Source organism: Molossus molossus, unplaced genomic scaffold (genome assembly GCF_014108415.1).
Source record: "Molossus molossus isolate mMolMol1 unplaced genomic scaffold, mMolMol1.p scaffold_m16_p_18, whole genome shotgun sequence".
In the NCBI taxonomy this organism is placed as follows: domain Eukaryota; kingdom Metazoa; phylum Chordata; class Mammalia; order Chiroptera; family Molossidae; genus Molossus; species Molossus molossus.
Genome location: NW_023425353.1, coordinates 9,269,233 through 9,287,510, shown reverse-complemented (window position 1 = coordinate 9,287,510; position 18,278 = coordinate 9,269,233). Strand labels below are relative to the sequence as shown.

The 18,278-nt window shown below is 46.5% G+C and overlaps 1 protein-coding gene and 1 pseudogene across 2 annotated transcripts in view; one reads left to right on the top strand and one right to left on the bottom strand.

Annotated features, from left to right (window-relative positions):
• The window catches only part of ADAMTS9 (ADAM metallopeptidase with thrombospondin type 1 motif 9), a 161,035-nt gene extending 148,790 nt beyond the window's left edge, over nt 1-12,245 (bottom strand). Inside the window, exons 1-3 of one of the 2 annotated variants that reach the window (XM_036267064.1) lie at nt 11,804-12,245; nt 10,812-11,212; nt 5,484-5,646 (exon numbers count right to left, since the gene is read on the bottom strand). In XM_036267064.1, coding sequence (XP_036122957.1) covers nt 5,484-5,646; nt 10,812-11,212; nt 11,804-11,918 — 679 coding nt within the window. In that variant the 5' untranslated portion in view covers nt 11,919-12,245. The remainder of the gene's footprint in view (nt 1-5,483; nt 5,647-10,811; nt 11,213-11,803) is intronic. The other variant, XM_036267065.1, reaches the window with a different exon arrangement.
• A 3,889-nt stretch (nt 12,246-16,134) lies between these two features.
• Nucleotides 16,135-16,302, top strand: LOC118633660 (annotated as a pseudogene).
• The last annotated feature ends 1,976 nt before the right edge of the window (nt 16,303-18,278 follow it).

Genomic DNA, 18,278 nt, shown 5'->3' with positions numbered 1-18,278 from the left:
GCCCAACTCTCAGGGCGGCTAATCTCATCAGCTAATCTATGCTAAATTATTAATGGATTCGAGAGGTTAATGTGTCACAAGCATACACTCCAGCAGAGGCCTGCCGGAGTCACAAGGCTGCAGTGAGTCATTAGAGTTGGGGTGGGAATTCCGGGCACCAGGCAGCCCTCCTCAAATCAAATCAAAGTCTAGGAAGGCATTTAAAAAAATCCTCCCAGAAAAAGTAACTCATATATGAACACGATCGCATCAACAAAGGGACAGGCCAAAGAATCCTCTAACTAGACCAGGACCAAAGGGTACGTTTATGAGCTTTGTGACCTTGGGCAAGTAACTTGATAGACTTTTCTGTGTCTCTCTTCTCCCAACTGCAAAGTCGAGGCTGAGGGAAGGACTAAACACAGACCTACGTAAAGCGTGTGGCACAGACCTGCCGCACAAGGCGTGTTCACCAAATGTCAGCCATTGTTAGCAACAGGGATTACATTAGATGGAAGTCAAAAAAGGTGCTATGAAATCTTAAGTAAGAAAGGGTTATTTATTTATTTATTTATTTATTTATTTTTTAATCCTCACCCGAGGACATTTTTCCATTTTTTGTTCAGGTAGAGTGGGAGGGAGAGAGAGGAACAGAGAGAGAGAAACATCGACGTGAAGGGACACATCGAGTGGTTGCCACCCACACAACCGACCAGGGCCGGGGACAAACTGCAACCGAGGTACGTGCCCCTAGCGGGAACCGAACCCAGGTCTCTCAGGACCGCAGGCCGACGCTCTAACCGCTGAGCCAAACTGGCCAGGGCAAGAAAGGGTTTTTTAGATGGCAGCTTCTTCCACTCTTGCTTCCTAGGTAATCTGGTCCACAGTGTAGCACATGGGAATCCCATCCAGGCTCAGGTCAGCCCCATTTTCTATTGGCTGTGTGACTTTGGACAAAGTGCTCAACCTCTCTGAGCTGCAATTTCTCAATTGCAAAATAAGGATAATAATACCTACCCTGTAGTGTCGATGAACAGATTACATATGATAAAGTATGGAACATGTGCGTATGTTAGTAACATAGAGACCCCCGTATGCATATGAGTCCAACAAATGATGACTTTAATTATCATCTTACATATGTCAGCCTTTATGATCATATCCTTGGGAGCCCAACCAAAAAGAGACAGTACAGTCTAACGGGGGTGATAGACAGAGTCCCCAATCCCTACTGAAGACTAAACCATGGTAATCCCAAGGTCAGTCCAATAGGTACAAGGCAATTTAGCTGGGTTGATAAGAACCCTCAGCTTTGACCAGCCCTAGTGTTCCAGAGAAGGAGCAACAAAGCAGGATGTTTATCTGTGTGGTATCGAAACCATCTCATTCCGTAAAAGAAAAAAGAAAAAAAAAGAAGAAGAAAGCATGGAATCTTGGCCTGGCTGCTGGTCCCTGGTGACAAGGGCCATGGGGCTACAAACTAACTGCATGCCACCACCCCCATTTCTTTTCAAACTACTTTTTCTGATTATGAAACTACTATAGAATCATGGCAAAAATATAAGAACATAAAATACAAAGGTAAAGACTGCCTACGTTCCTGCCAACCAGAAACGATTCCTGTTAATAGTTTCATGCATAAGGCTTCAGGTTTTTTCTTTACACACCCATGCAGCCACACACATTTCACTATTTTTAAAAAATGAGATCATACCATATACACTTTATCGCCACTACCTGTTCACTCAATATATACATTCCTGTGTGGGTTAACATACTCAATGTACACATTTCTGTGTGTCGCCATCATTTTTAATGGCTGCACAGGACTCCATCCAATGCACGCATCACCCCGCAACCAATAGGCACTTAGGCTGTTTCCAGCATTTTCCTATAATAAACAACACTGTACTGAGTATTCTCCCGTAAATACCTTTACACAATTGTCCAACTATTTCCTCAGAAGTGGCATTGATGGGTTAATAAGTGTATAATTCCTAAATGCCTTAAGAAACAAAAACAGCTGGCCTTGCTGAGATGGGAGGGTAAGAAAGGTATTTTAGTGATAGAAAAACACTGTCTTTTATGCCCAGGCAAACAAAACAATCTTCTTTCTGTTGGCCCACTCCCCTGCCTGTCTCTCCCTCACCTACCAGAAAGTGTGTCTATCTCACTGATAAGAACAACTACATTCCCTTGTGCAAAATTCAAGGTCACACAGAGAGTGTCTATGTGACAGGACGTAGGGTTTCATCTGGAAATGCAAAGTGAAGGGTGGGCAGAAAGTGGCTTACAAAAGCAACACGCCCTCCTGAATGGCTCCCAGGGGCCTGCCCCTGGCCTCCTGGTGTCCGGGCAGGCAGAAGGCTCTGTGAACTCTACTGGGGACCCATTGTGCAGGGGACACTGTCGTCACAGGGCACACTGTAGGAAAGAGAAAACTCCCACACCCCCTCCTGAACCCCAAGGAACTAACAGGATGAAAATCACAAATAAACCCAGATACACTCAAGCAGCCCAAACACACACACACACAACCAATGTCAGCGAAAGAGACACTCAGGAAGGCAGCCACTGGGCCAAGAGACATTCTGAAGAAATAAAATCTTCAAATGCTGAAGTAGGTGCAGTGGAAATAAGCAGACAGAGAGGGCTCTCAGCCCCGCCACTGGCTGGCAGGGTGACCTTGGGCAAGTCCCAGGGCCGTTTGTGACCAGGTTACTGAGAAACTCTAAGCTTAGTCATAGGAACACAGTTAGCTTTGGTTTTTGGTATTTTGAGTTTTCTTCCCTTGCAATAGTATTTTAATTTCTACTTTCATGATCTGTAATTTTTTTTTTAATCTGCCATTTAGTGATTGTCTGCCATCTCTAAACACCATTCTCAAAGCCTTCATTAGTTCATGCTCGGCAGTCCTGACCACACCCTCAGAAGGTACATGTTGTTCTTATGTTAGACTCTCCATGTGCTGGAGGTCACACTCATCAGCAGGACAGAGACGACTGCGGGCTTCGCCGCCCAGCACAGCAGCGGTCCTCAGCCCCACCCACGGCTGGGTGAGCGCATGCGCACACGGACGAGTAAATGCAGCTGTAGGTGCCTTTCGAAACCCATGACGTTTTCACTACGTAAGACTCTCCTACACGTCTTTTTAATGTTATCCCAGAATCTTTTTTGAAAATCAGACATATAAATAAATAAGTAAATAAATAAACACAAGAGATGAGTAAGACTAATGTTCCAACTGTAGGCAGCCTGAGAGCCACGGGCGCGGCAGGCTCCCCTGACCCAGCAAGCACAGGGCGACACAGCCCAGCAGGGGCCTCCGGGGCTGGCCCACGGCTTGAGCTGTCTAAAGTTCTGATGGGTTGGTGTTGAATATGTAGGGTGTAACTCCTGGAAATACATAACAACATCCTAGGACGAAGGTTTGCTTATTTGTACAGAATTAGCATAGTGGCCTCTCTTCTCTCTCTGTCTCTCTCTGTCTCCCCCCCCACACACACACACACCTGCACAGAGAAAACAAACCATGAAACAAGACAGGCAAACAAGGTCCAGCTGTGAGACTGTAAGTTGCTTCATTTCTGAACAGCCTGGGTCCTCTCCCAGGGCCCATGGAGGTGAGAGCGCCGCCCAGCTCACAGGACTGGGTGAGGGTTAAGCGAAGTAGTGTAGGCAGAGTGCTTCGCCCAACACCAGTGGGTGATAGGACCATAATAAATGGTAGTTTTTAAAAAGAGTTGGTTTGCCCTGGCCAGTTTGGCTCTGCAGTTAGCGTGTCGGCCCGCAGAGCAGAGAGTCCTGGGTTCATTTCCCACTAAGGGCACGTGCCTTGGTTGTGGTTTGTTTCTCTCTCTCTTCCTCCCTCTCTATCTGAAAATAAATGCAAAAAAAAAAAAAGTCCTCAGATGAGGATTAAAAAAAAAAATGTTGGTTTGCTGTCACTTCAGGGCAGAAGAATGGCACCAAGGGCCACAGTCCAATAAACTGATCAATGAAAATATTATCAGAGTATCGTTTGAACACATATTAGTAAGATAGAAAGGGAGGAATCATATATTGCCTGTCACATGCTACATGTGTGTGTATGTATATATCTGTGTGTATATATATGTATATACATGTATAAAATATGCACTTGCTAATTCAGATTTGGGAAGTCAAGAAGCAAATGTCAACATTCTTACCAGCATGGTCAACAGAATGTGATCAATGTCTCCCCACTGAACTTGCTATGAGCTGGCAGCCTTGACACCATGCAAGCTGCTCTATCAACACTCTTCTCCCATCCTGCCAGCCCCACCCCCTGGCTCTTTAGAGCATCGGCTGTATCCTAGCCCTGGTGGTAGGAACTCAGAACTGGGTGGGATAAAGCCCGAAGCCCCACAGTGCTCCGCCCCAGGCTGCTCCTCCTGATGACTGGGCTACTCCCCATTGGTATAGACAGCCAATGTTCTTTCATTCAGGGGTTCACTTGGGGCACAGTAAACTCAGGTGGGAACAGGACACTGCACCGTCACAGTGGAAGAACCTGACACAGATACGAGATGAAACAAGTGATGGCTGGGGAAGCGTTTTAGGAAACTACCTGCTAATCTTGATTACTGGTCTTTGAAGATGCCAGGAAGACCCTGAGAAGTTATGTAATTCAGAGAAGCAATTTTTTAAAAGTAAAAACTAGGGAGAAGGAGAAAGCTTTAGAAACAGTAAGGTCAAGCAATGTTTAAAATGTCTATTAACAAACATTCTAAAACAGAGGACCCAACTGAGGAATAATTTCGAATAATAAGCTATCATCACAGAGAAAGTAACCAGGCTTCAAAGACAGTGAAGGGTTGCTTCAGGACTGCAGACTTAGAAACACGGACAAGCCTACACTTTCCAGGGTGCCCAGAGCGACAGACACATCCTGACTGTGGCCGAACGTGTCAGCAAACAGCCTCAGCCAAGCTGTCAGGAGAAAGGAAACCCAAGCCCTGGGCATATACGCATTTGATAGACATCTGACCGTGCGACCCACACTCCCAGGCCAGTTTCCTGAAGCCACAGACCATGAGCTAAACTGAAACTGATAGAAAAAATCCCAAGAAACACATAGTTTTTATGAGTTCCAGTTGTTAAGACTGTTTTGTAACCTTACATGGTAAAAACAATAAATACAAAACAAGAAACAAAAGCAATTGCGGACTAAAGATATGGCCATAACAGCCTAGGACACGACTAAAGCTTAATCATATTAGCAACTTCAACAAAGGAGGCAGCTCTGCCCACAGTGGCCGTGGAGTCACCGCTGTTTGAGTTTGAATCCTGGCCTTGTCACTTACGAACTGTGCAAACTTGGACAAGTTTCTAAGACTCTCTTTAGCTTTCACAACTGTACCAGGGGGATACACCCACCTCACTTGAGGACCAAATAAAAGACAATGTAAACGGCCGTGCTTTGTAGCGGGGCACGAACCCATCACAGAGGCGCGAGGTCTGCTGAAGCAGGGAGCCAGTACCTGAGGTGCCGCACGCGTGCCTTCCCGTGGGGGGCTCTCTACGGGGGCTGCTGCGCCTGTAGATAACATGGGGTTTGTTCTGCTCATCTTCATCTTCTGCTTCATCAATGGACAGCAGTGGTTCGATAAAATAATCCCCATCATGGGACCGGAATGTGCCCAGCTGCAAAGGAAGAGATGAGAGAGGATTTAATGAACAACGAGACATTTCAAAGTGGAGATGGTGCCATCTTACCCAATTCCTTTGTCACGAGGCTGCTTAAACCAGAAATGCTGCTGACACGTTTGGAGAAGCAGTTTACCTCCCTTCTCTGCCATCCCGGCACCTTCTCCTGGAGCTGACTTTACTTAACTGCACTGGCTCTCCAAGTCAGTCTCTAAGGAATACTCCCTTGGCGCCCACGTTCCGATCACATGTTCCCTCCTACAGACTGTTGAAAGAGCGTTTCTGGGTGAAGACAGCCTGGAATTTAGGGAGCACTGTGAGCTCCCAGGGAAAAGCTGACCTGTGGAAGCCCTATCATGAATTCAAGTTCAGGAAGCATATGGTGACCATGAGGCACTCAAGGTGGTGCCACCTGTGACACCAGCACATGCGTCTCCCCACCCCTTCCCTTTGCAACAGGAAGCGATTCAGCGCAAGATTTTGGAGGCGGGCTGGCCTAGGTTCCAGGCCCAGCACAGCTGCTCACCCACCCATCTTGGGCAATTTCCTTAAATGCTGGCCTTCAGCTTCCTAGTTCATCAAATTAGGGATAAAAATACTTCCTGTAAAGGATTATCCTGCAGGTTACGCGAGATAATGCATTTAAAGTGCTTAGCAAAGTGACACATTGTAAGGGCTTAGAACACATTAGTGGCTTTTGGTGTTGTGGTGTCTATCCGCCTCTAACCACCAGGATATAACTTGTGTTTGCCAGTCATTCTAAGCACCTTGAAAGAGGTAACTCTCCTTCCCTTCCCACATATCCACAAATTTTGCAAATGATGAATGAGGCCTCAAGGTTGAACCAACCAACAGAACATTACAAGAGCACTAAGAGGTTCCCCATGCCATGCGGTGTGAGACAGCAAGCCCTTCTCACATCCTCCATCGGTCCTTTTCCTGCACTGGGAAAAAAGGAGAAGGAGAAGGAGGGAGGAGGAGAAGGAGGAGGAAGAGGGGGAGAGTAAGAAGAAGAAGAAGGAGGAGGAGGAGAAGAAGAAAAAGGAAAAGTAGAGACTTTTAACCTTCCCCTGGACACAAGGGAAATGACTATCCATAAAGGTCATTAGCATTATCCAGAATTTGTTAGAAACTCAAATAATCACACCCTACCCCAAATCTGACCTACTGAATCAAAATCTCAGGGTAGGACCCAGGAATTGGGATTTTGATGAGCACTCCATGCTATTCTCAAGCAGTATCAAGTGTGTAAAGCATTAGGCCCAGACACAGGTTCCCAAACCCAACTAAGCTTCAAAATTGTCTGGCATGTTTTTAAAAAATTCCGATTTGGGGCATTATCCCTTATCTGCAAATTTGGAATTTCTAGGGAGTAAGGTCTAGAATCTAAATATTTTAAAAAGTTCTCCACACGATTAATGAACCACTGGGGACAGCTCTGGCGTGGACAGACGAAGCAACAGAGCAGCCGGTTTCCGAAGTGATTTAACAAACGTATTCTCACCAGGCCGTTCCTGTTTTCAGTACACAGCTCTGGTGTTCTCTGAACACAGTGCTGGGCACACACTACAATGTGGAACACCTACTAGAGACAGGCCAATGCTGGGAAAACCTGGCAGCTCATCTGGTGAGGATCTGGCACTCCGACAAAAAGGGAAACCGAGGCCGAGGGAGGAAGTGACTTGTTCACAGTTCCCCTTAGGTGGTACAGAGCAGCTGAACAGAGCCAGTGCTGAATCTAGAACTCAGGTGTCCTGACTTTAGTCCAGTGCCTTTTTATTTTATTTATTATTATTGTTTTAATCCTCATCCAAAGATATGTTTTTATTGATCTTCAGAGAGAGGGGAAGGGAGAGAAAAAGAGAGAGAGAGAAATATTGATGTGAGAGAAACACTGATCAATTGTCTCCTGTATGCACCCAACTAGGGATGGAACCTGAAACCTAGGTATGTGCCCTGATTAGGACCTGAACCCGCAACCTTTTGGTGCACAAGATGATGCTCCAACCAACTGAACCACCCAGCCAGGGCAGTGCAGTGCCTTTTTAAAGGAACTTCTCATTAAGAACATAGATTCAGTCTCTGAATGATTAAGATCATGGGTCAGAAAGACTGGGTGGGAACCTAGCTCTGTCCTTCGAAGCTGCAAGACCTCGAGCAAGTCTCCAACTCTCCAAGCCTCAATGTCCCAATCTGTAAAAGGAGTTGAGGAGTGGGTTGTTGTGAGATTTTGTAGGATGTGATGCACATGTAAAGTGCTTATTACAGGTCAAGGCATATAATAAGAGTTCAATAAATGGTATCTATATGGTGCCAAATTAACTGTGTTATTGATTTACAAATAATTGCTTGAACTAAGAGTAACCCTTTCTTGGTCACGATGAACACCTATTCAACATAGGGACTATGGACCTACAATATATAAGGCTCCAATACAAGACCGAAATGAACTGATGCTGATCCTCGTGCCCAGGAGAACGAGACAGAACACACCATACCAAGAACTATAATACAAGGAAGAGCCTACCAGAACCATAAGAGAAACACAGACACGTCCGTGAAGGTGAGACGGGGATGGCAGCAGTCTACAGGACCAGGAAGAGGTTTCCTGGCAAAGATAGCTAAGTCACACTTCAGAAGAAGGGCATGGTTTCAGCACGTGAAGCTGGGTGTGATCAACACATAAATCCAAAGGCCCAAAGGCAATGAAGTAGGATTAGGATGGGACAGAAATTCAGAGAAAGAAGCAAAAACCATTTGCCTGAAATACAGGACTTGTGCAGGAACGCTGAGAGATGCCCCTGGACATATGGACCTGAAAGGGGTGAGCAGGTTTACTGGAAATGGTCTGAAGTACCGGGCGGAGGTGACAGTGGTTCACTAGGTAGGGTGGAGCTGTGCAGAGCCAGTGAGCAGGGTAGTGATGTCATCTTGCACCGTCATCATTAATCTGTTAGTGGCAGAGATCAGAGAGAAAAGACTGGAGGAAAAGCCAGATAAAAATATCCGACATCAGTCCTGACAAGAATGAGAGAGAAGTAAAAGGGCTAGGATTAGGGTAGGGGTGCTCAGTAAAAGTAACACAGCTGAGATGGAATTCAGGGAGACTGATCCTTTACCAGTGAGGTGTATGTGTGGCTGGTGATGGGGCAAGGGGGAAGAGCAGGTGCACTCGGAGGGCCACTAGGAACATCACAATTCTACGGCTACAAAAGTGGTAAGGGGACGTCTTGGGGGAAAAGAAAAATTCCAGAAGGAAGACAATGCGGGAGGGTTTAGGGGACAGATTAAGCACTGAAATGTGCATATATTTAACATGTATGTTAGAACTGCTTCCCTCCTCCAGAAGGGGCAGATTGCAAATTAAATGCAATATAAATTGGGTTATCAGGGTCTAGGCATCGTTTCTGAAGTCCTGGCCCTCAGTTCCCCAAGAGTTACCATTTGCAGTTCCACGTGCGAGTTACTACCTAAAGTTACCAATAGAAATTAAGGTCCTGCGCAGCAAAATATTCATACAACTGCTGGGGCCACTCAGCGGGGTGTGGAGGCGGAGAGGGGGAGGAGTAAGGGCTGTTTACAAACTTGACGTACAGACGCAGCCCTATCCGTTAGGTTCCGAAATTGGGGGTTAGTCTTGGGATCTGCAAGCGTGTTGATGCCCTTGGTTCCGGCACCTGACACATGCCTACATCGACCCTAACCTTTAGAAGAACAGGATTCCTAGGATCCAGCCCTACCCAGGTCTTGTGGCAGCGATGATTCTCCGCAGCACCCCCTCCGCCTTCGCCAAACTGCCGTCTCCGCCCACCCCCAAAGAATCTCAACGCCTCGCCGCGGCTCTTTGCTGGGGGCTAAATGGGCTCATCCTCATGCCGGCACCCCAAAGGGCTAAATCTCCCCCATCCCAGCCTTCAGGCTTGCCTAGCTACCCACCGAAGAGCGGCGGAGACGGATGCGACATCCAAACTGGGCTCCCTGGACCTATGAACAGCAGCGCGTGGATGGGGCAGCCGAGCACCCCGGGTAAGTACCCACGCTCCCACTTTTAAAAGGTGACAGTGGGGAGTGTGGGTGCCTAGGGAAAGACTAACGTATCACCGGGGCGCCGTACGCTGTGCGAGCTTGACCCGGGAAATTTTCTGCGACATACGCGCGTGGCAGCAACGCACGTCGCTTGAGAAAGTCAAGGACCATCACTCGGGCCAGAATTTTACTGCGGATCCTCAGATGTCACGGGGGGAGGGGGCGGATGCCGTGTAGGAACTCCTGGAGGGCAAGTTGGGGCTAGGGGTGGTAGGCGGGGGATCAGGGGATCAGCGAGGATCCCCGCTACCTCTGTATTTTGCTGCGCAGAGAGGTGGCCGCCCCGCCCTCTCGCCCTCCCTCTCCAGGGAAATTTGCGCCGCAGGCTCCCTCTTCCGATTCTCAGGAAACTCCAATGGGTTATAGAAGCCCCAGAAAAACTGAAATCTCGTCGGGTCTGTCTCTCCAGGCTCTCTCGCAATATTTCTGCTTTCGGTGCCACCCCACCAGCAGGGTGCAGAGTCGGACTGCGCCGCACCCCACTACCAGTTTCCACCCGAATTCAAAGTGTCCGGGGCAGGCTCCGCCCTCTTCCCCGCCCCCGGGGCGCTGGGCCCTCCCTTCCGTTCCGGGACGGGACCTGTTCCCTGTCAATCCTGTTTAGCCTCAGGGTTCCTGGCGCATGAAAAAAGGCCATGAGAGAACATGGGGACTCTAGATTACGCCTCCCCTCCACGACACACGGAAGGAACTCCCCGGACCCAAGCCTGGGGATCCTCAGCCCACACCCCCAACTTAAGACGCACCAATAAGGAGTCGGGCCCTCCCTTACACTCAGCTGCTCCCGGGCGGCCGAGTTAGGAAATCTTCACCCAGCGTTAGGCAAAGCGCAGCTGCGCAGGGTTAGGACCCTAGAAAGCTCCAAAAATCCAGAACCCCGTGGGGGCGGACGCGTGCTCTCCTCTCCAGTGTAAGCGCACGCTCTGGGCTAGCCACCCAAAGCGCAGGACGCGAATGAGCTTCCAGCTCATACTTAAGGCTAAAGCGGAGACTCGCCATAGTGAGGGTCTTAGGCTAGAGAGCAATTAAGTCTTCAGAAGCGGGTGAGGGGAGAGGAGGGGCGCGCGCCCACTCACCATTCCTGAGCAGAGGCTGATGACCGCCGTGTGCTCGGACTTGGTATTGACATGGCCTTTGTAGAAACAGTGCTTGAGTTCTGCCTCCTCCTCCGAATAAAACTTTGTCTGGTTCTCCTCGGGCTCCCCGAGGAGGGTGACAGTGAACAGTGGAGCGATAAATCCGGCATCGGCGGTGAGATTAAATAGAAACTGCTGGCCAAAGGCGGAGAGGCGGTAATGCGCCTGGGAGGAGGTAGAAGAGGAAGAGGAGGAGGCGAAGGCAGGCCAGGGGTCAGAGGCAGAGTTAATGCTCCGTCGCCTTCTTTTGAAGTGCACGTTCGTGGGAAAGGGTTCTCCGAGAGCGTTCACTCGGATGGGAGACGCGATTTCGTATTCGCTCAAGGTCTCTAATAATTTCACTGCAGAAAAAAAGCAGAGACACATAAAGCAGTAATTCACTTTTACGCAAGTTTTAAATTAAAAAAAAGGTGAGGGCTTTATCCTGAGTTGTCTTCCAGCGAGTTTTCTTTCCCTCATTCGAATCAACCCCCTTCACCGTCAGCCAGTGGACAAATATTTGCTGAGCACCTACTGTGTGCTCGGAAGGGCCAGAAAATGTGCGAGGCGCTGCAGATACACCATTAGGAGCCAAAAAAATGAACAAGTCAAAATACCCGAATTAATTTCAGATTCTGACAAATACCCTGAATAAAATAAAACATGCTTCTAGTCGTTGCCCCCAGTTACTAAGTTGTGGGAGTCTGGGGCACGGAGGTTGGGAAGAAGAAAAATCAGGCTAAAAGCAAAGGGTGTGGAGGCTAAGTTCCTTCCACAGTGACACTCTACAAATTGGCTGGGAATGACCTAAAGAAGGGAGAGGCTGCAAAGCGGGAAATAATTCTTTCTAGGAAAAGGAAAGAAGCTTCCGCTGCAGGGTGCCCGCTCCCGGGCGCGGAGGCTGAGAAGCTGGCGACAGGGTCGGAGGGGTCCCGGGGCCAGAGCCTCATTACCTTGCCTCGGGTGCAGCCTGTCCTTGCGCACGGCCGCCGGGGCGTCTGGGCTCGCCATCTCGGCCAGGTCCCGCACCAGGAGCGTTAGCAGTGTGGCCCAGGATACAAACTGCATGGTGCTCCTCACCCCTCCCCCGTTACCCCACCTCCTCCCTCCTGCCCTCCTTGGTTGCGGCAGCGACCCGAGGCAGCAGCCGCGTTGAGCGCGCGGAGCCCGGCGCCCGCCGCCAACTTTTGACTTTAGGAGTCGCTGAGGTCCCGCCGCGAGGGTCCCGTCTGCGCTCGGCTGAGCAACGCCGCCGCCTGCCGAGAGCTGAGCCGCTCGGGCCGCAGGAGGAGCCGGAGGAGTAGCACTAGGACTGGGGCTCCGCTGCTCGGCCGCATAATGTCCAGGGACGTGTAGGAGAAAGCGCGGAACGTGCGCTCCGAGGCGCGGCGGGCGCCCTGTGCTGGCGGGGATAGCGGAGCGGCTTCTTGAATGGGGGGCGGAGGCGGGGGGGCCGCGGGTCCTCCGCCGCTCAAATACCCCGGGTGCCCGCCTCTAGGAGAAGAGGGGAGGAGAAAGCGGAGAGTGCGGACCGCCTCCTTCCAGATCGTGTCCTCTGCTAGACCGGCCCGTGAGGGACTCCGGGCCGGCCTCCGGCTTCGAGAGGCGGGGGCCAGAGGCGCCGGAGCGCCCGGGCAGCGGGTCGCGGTCTTGGCCACGTCGTGAAGATGAGCTTTTCTGAGACTCCCTGCCCCCGGGAGGGAGAGCTGAGTGCGGTCTCTCCTTCCTGGCGCTCACAGTCTCTCTCTGGGTCTGTCTCTGGTCTCCTCTCTCCTCTCTGCTCTTTCTCCCTCCAGAATCTCCTTTCTCCTCGCTCGTCCCTAGGCCGCTCTGAATCTGCCTTTCTCCACCCCACCCCCTCCGTGGTCTCCACTCCTTCTCCCACTGCACTCTTTAAACTCTCGTACTCCTCTCTTCCCTTGTCTCTTTCTCTCTCTTAGGTTCCCATCTTTTTGCAACACCTCTTCCTCTTCTCTCCTCCCCGTCTAACCCTTTCTTTTTGGTTTCTTACTAGTGAAAGTGGCCCAGTGCAGGGGGCCTTCCCTTCCTACAGTCTCACTAGGGACAAGATTTGCCATCTAATCGCCCAGATCAGGAGTATTAGTGATGGGGTTCCTAATTTTGCAATTTGGGGTGTGTTTCAAGTCCTTGGTCTCCTGAAAGTTTCGCAAAGCTTTCAAGCTGTGCTTTCCCTAGACTCTGGCCCCATTCTGAGAAGGTCCATAGTTCTCTGTAGGTCCCGACCCAAAAAAGGTTAAGAACCACTCTTGGCAGCCAGAGGGGGCGGGGTTTGGCACTTCTGACTGGAGGGGTTGGGGGTGGGGTTAGAGATATTGGGAACCCGGCGGGAGGGGGGTGGGGAGTGCAAAAGGAGTCATGGCCCCAGAGGGGAAGCACCAGCCCTAAGAGGGATTTCTCAATCACTTACGCTTGCTTTCTATCAGAGATGCTTCCAGGCTCCAAAGGGACACTTCAGCCTACACTTACTTCCGCCCTGGGATGCAAATTTGAAAGTCAGAAAGTGAGCCAAAGAAGGAGGATGCCAGTATGTGAAAATGTGAGCCAGTGTCAATTGCTTAATCCTGCATCCTTCCAAAGCCTTTTCCCTCTACCGGCCCTCAGGAAGATAGGATGTGCTAATTTCAAGAGAAAATAAATGACATTTTTTTTTTTTTTTTGTAAAAGATATGACTAATGTGTACGTGCCCCAGTTTCCCAGAACCAGAGTTTTCTGTTGCTTAGTAGGTTGGCAGTCAGGGTTGAAAATACTTAAGACTGCCAATACCAGGGACCAAATATCAAAAGCTAGAAGTGTCCACTATTTTGGACATATGTATACATATATTTCTCCTTGTCGAAAGAAAAATAACTTGGAATAACTAGTATATCCTAGAGAAGTTGCTAACCCAAATGGACTACTGTTGCGGTTGTCCACCTGTATTCTTGGATTTTACAGTGGGTATATGCAATGGTGCATAAAGATGGTAAAATAACAACAGTGGCATAGTACACAAAAGATTTTTAAGGGATGACATTTAAGTATTTTTACTTATTTATTTTTGGTACGTGCCCCTAGTGGAAACCGAACCTGGGACTCTCTGATCCGCAGGCCAACACTCCAACCACTGAGGCAAACCGGCCAGGACCATTTAAGTATTTTTAAACCTTCACAATAATTCACTAAAATATATTTCTTCTAATACATGATCTTTTTTCTCATTGTGTAATAAAATTCCTCATGGTCGTAGCATCTGGGAGTTTCTGAGAGTTTAGCAAGGAACAGAAAAATATCAAGAAATCAAACTACTAGTTGATTCTTAGGGAAAGTATTCTAGAACTTGCACGACATAATTACTAAAATATATAGCACGTTCACAGACACACAGGTGGATAGAGCAGAATAGAGAGCACAGAACTAACCCTGTGAATACACGGTCAGTTTATTTATGACAAAGGAGCCAAAAATGTACAATGGGGAAAGGACAGTCTCTTCAGTAAATGGTGTGAGGAAGACTGGACAGCCACACACATGCAAAAGAATGAAACTGGATCACTTTTCTTACATCATACACAAAAATAAACTCCAAATGGGTTAATGATTTGAACATAAGACCTGAAATCATAAAACTCCTAGAAAAAATAGGGGGTGATCTCCGTGGCATCGGTCTTGGTGATGATACTTTAGGTTTGACACCAAAAGCAAAGGCAACAAAAGCAAAAATAAACAAGTGGGACTACATCAAACTGACAAGCTTCTGCACAGCAAAAGAAATGAGCAACAAAATGAGAAGGCAGCCTATGGATGGAAGAAAATATGTGCAATTCACATATACCAGATAAGGAATTCAAATATTAAAAAAAAACTTATAACTCAGTAGTAAAAATAAACAATCTGATTAAAAAATGGAAAGAGGATCTGAATAAATGTTTTTTCCTCAAAGAAGACCTACAGATGGCCAACAAGTACATGAAAGATGTTCACTAATCACCAGGGAAATGCAAATCAAAACCACAGTGAGATACCACCTCACACCTGTTAGAATGGCTTTTATCAAAAAGATGAAAAATAAGTGTTGGCAAGGATATGGAGAAAAGGGAACCTTTATGCCCTGTTGGTAACAGTATGGAAGTTTTGCAAAAAATTAAAAGAACTACCATATGATCAAGTAATTCTACTTCTGGATATTTATCCAAAGGAAATGAAAACAATAACTCAAAAAGATATCTGCACCCTCATGTTTTTTGCAGCATTATTTAAAATGCCTAAGACAGCTCTGGCTGGTTTGGCACAGCGGTTAGAGCGAGCATCAGCCTTTGGACAGAAGGCTCCCGGATTTGGGTTCGATTCCCAGCCCTTGTTGGGGTCCTGCAAGAGGCAGCTAATGGATGTGTCTATCTCATGTCAATGTTTTTCTCTCTCTCCGTCTCTACCTCCCTCTCTCTCCCTCTCCCTGCTTCCCCTCCACTCTATCTAAAATCAATGGAAAAGTATCTTCAGGTGAAGATTAACAACAACAATAAATAAATAAATAAAATAAAATGCCCAAGACACGGGATAATCTAAGTGTTCTTCAACAGATGAATGGATAAAGAAAATGTGGAATATTATATGAAATATTATTCCATCATCAAAAAGAAGGAAATCTTGCCATCTGTGACAGCATGGGCAGTCCCTTCAGGGCATTACACCAAGTGAAATAAGTCATACAGAGAAAAGGATACCATGCAGTCTTATTTATATGGGATCCAAAACTATTTATTTATTTATTTATTTATTTATTTATTTATTTATTGGCACGTGCCCCTAGCGGGAACCAAACCCAGGACTCTCTGGTCCACAGGCTGATGCTCCAACAGCTGAGCCAAACGGGCCGGGAAACATTTTTTTTTTTTTAAATGAACTCAGATACAGAGAACAGATTGTTTTTTGCATGAGATGGGAGTGGGCAAAATGGGTGAAGGTGGTCAAATGGTATAAATTTCCATAAGATAAATAAGTCCTGGGGATGTAGAGCATGGTTACTACAGCTAATAATACTCTATTGTAGATTTGAAAGTTGCTAAGAGAGTAAATCTTAAAAATTTTCATCACAAGAAATAAAAAAAGTTTGTGATCATTTCACAATATATACATCTATCAAATCATTATGTTCTACATCTGAAACTAATATAATATATGTCAATTATACCTCAATAAAAAATAAAGTTTATAAAGGATTAAAAATAGCACTTTTCAATATTTCCCATTAAACTTTCCCCTATTTTCATTTAAACTACTCCTGATATCGCTTCTCGGCCTTTTGGCTAAGATCAAGTGTAGTATCTGTTCTTATCAGTTTAAACTACTCCTGATAAAGAGAAGCTAATTATTATATGTAGGGAAAGAAGCCTCCTTTGTTTATTCTCTCTGTAAGCTTACTTTCTAGGATTTTGTTTGAAAAGATGAACTTTTGTTTACTGTTGTTTAAAATTGCTCCTGATACAACCAATCATTTCATAAGAGCTGCTCGGGAAGGAAAATACAAAGTAGCTCTTGGTGACTTCCGGAGGTGACCAAGAGGCTGGGTCTCTGAATTTCTCATCCTCAGTCAGTCTATTAATTCTTTCTTAAGTATATTGACTTGCCTCTGCATTTACTTCTGTACACAAGTCTCAAAGAGTCTTAGGAAGATGTTTGAAATCATAAGAAAGGAATAGAAAAATGGAGCTATGTAAAGAATTCAAGGTTAAGATATTTTGTCTGAATAATAATGATTATAATAATCAACTTGTACCTGGTATTTACCTTGTGCCAGACCATGTGCTAATATAAGCGCTAAATTGAATTCTTACGATAGCTCTGTGAGCAGGTGGTATTAGTAATTTCATTTTACAGATAAGGATATCATGGTCCAAAGATGTGAAATAATTTGACAGGAGTCCCCCAACTAGTAAGTGAGAGACATAATTCAACTTCTGTTTCAGCAGTTTAGTTCAAGTTCATAATTATTATTACATACAATGAATAAATGATCAGAAGTGTTGCAGATTTGAGGAGGTTTGGTTTGTAAGAGGGGGGCTAAAATCACCTACAGAATTGCCTCCGTTTCTTTCATATGTATAATTTTTCTTTGGTTCTCTAACTCCTTTTTCTAATGCTGAATACTTCATGGTGGCATCTTAGCTATTTCAGTGGTATTTCACATTTTCTTCAGCACCTAGAACAAGTCTGGCACATAGTAAGTTCTCAATAAATGTTTATTGAATAAGTATAACCCTTCTTCTTTGGTTCAACTGTGATAAAATGACTTCTTTATTACACACACAGACACACACACGAATGTGCAGTCTGGAGGTTGGTCCTATAAAGAGGAATATAGAATTACCTGAGATGGGGGAATGTGGTTGCTGTAATAAATTGGCCCATAACAAAAGTTTGCTCAGAAAGAAACGGAGCTTTTTGAGGTTACCTAGAGTTAACTGAGGGACCGTTTTTAGCCCATTTTCTTCACCCAGGCTTTACTGGAATTGAATGTTACTGTAGGTTAAGTGGAAGACTTCTTTGGCTGATTCTTCATTAAAATTGGATCCCAGGGGAGTGGTGATTGACATTAGTCACTAGGGGGAGATACTCTGGTCAATGGAAATATGAGAGATGCGACTTTGTTTGCAGAACCCCTGAAAACAGCAGGAAGGAGATGTGAAGCAAACCATGTATTTCCACACAAAGGGAAAGTCCACACCCAGATGCCAGGGAGAGACCGGGGGTCAGCATTAAAGCGAATAGTTTCCTGAGTGGTCAGCAGTGGGTGGTTTCTAGAGCAGATAAGCCCATGCTACCGGACTCCACAGGGTTCTGGGGAGCACAGCACCGAGCAGGGAATTGGTTGTGGTAGAACTAACTCTGTGACCTTGGGCAGCGTCACCTCTGATCCAGACTCGTGTTTGCAGAGTGGAAGTGGAGAGAAAGTGTCATCTTGCCACTTGGGTGAATGACCCTACTAGATTTTTTAAAATTAAATTTATTTGGGTGGCATTGCTTGATACCATTATATATGTTTCAGGTGTAGAAGTGTACATTATCTGTAGATTGCATTGTGTGCTCATCACCCCAAATCTCCTCTCCTTCTGTCACCATATATCTGACCCCTTTTCTCTCTTCATCCTTCCCGTTATCTGTGTCTATGAGTTTGTTTTGTTTGTTTATTTGTTACTTTTTGTTTTATATCCCACAGATTAGTGGAATCATATCATTCTTGTCCTTTTCCATCAGACTAATTTCACTTAGCATGATACTTTCGAGATGGATGTTGTTGCAAATGGTAATATGTTGTCTTTCTATGACTGAGTAGGGTTCTATTGTAGCTCTGGAGCACATCTTTACCCAGTCATCTGCTGAGGGACATTTAGGTGTTTTCATGTTTGGTACTGTGAATAATGCTGCAGTAA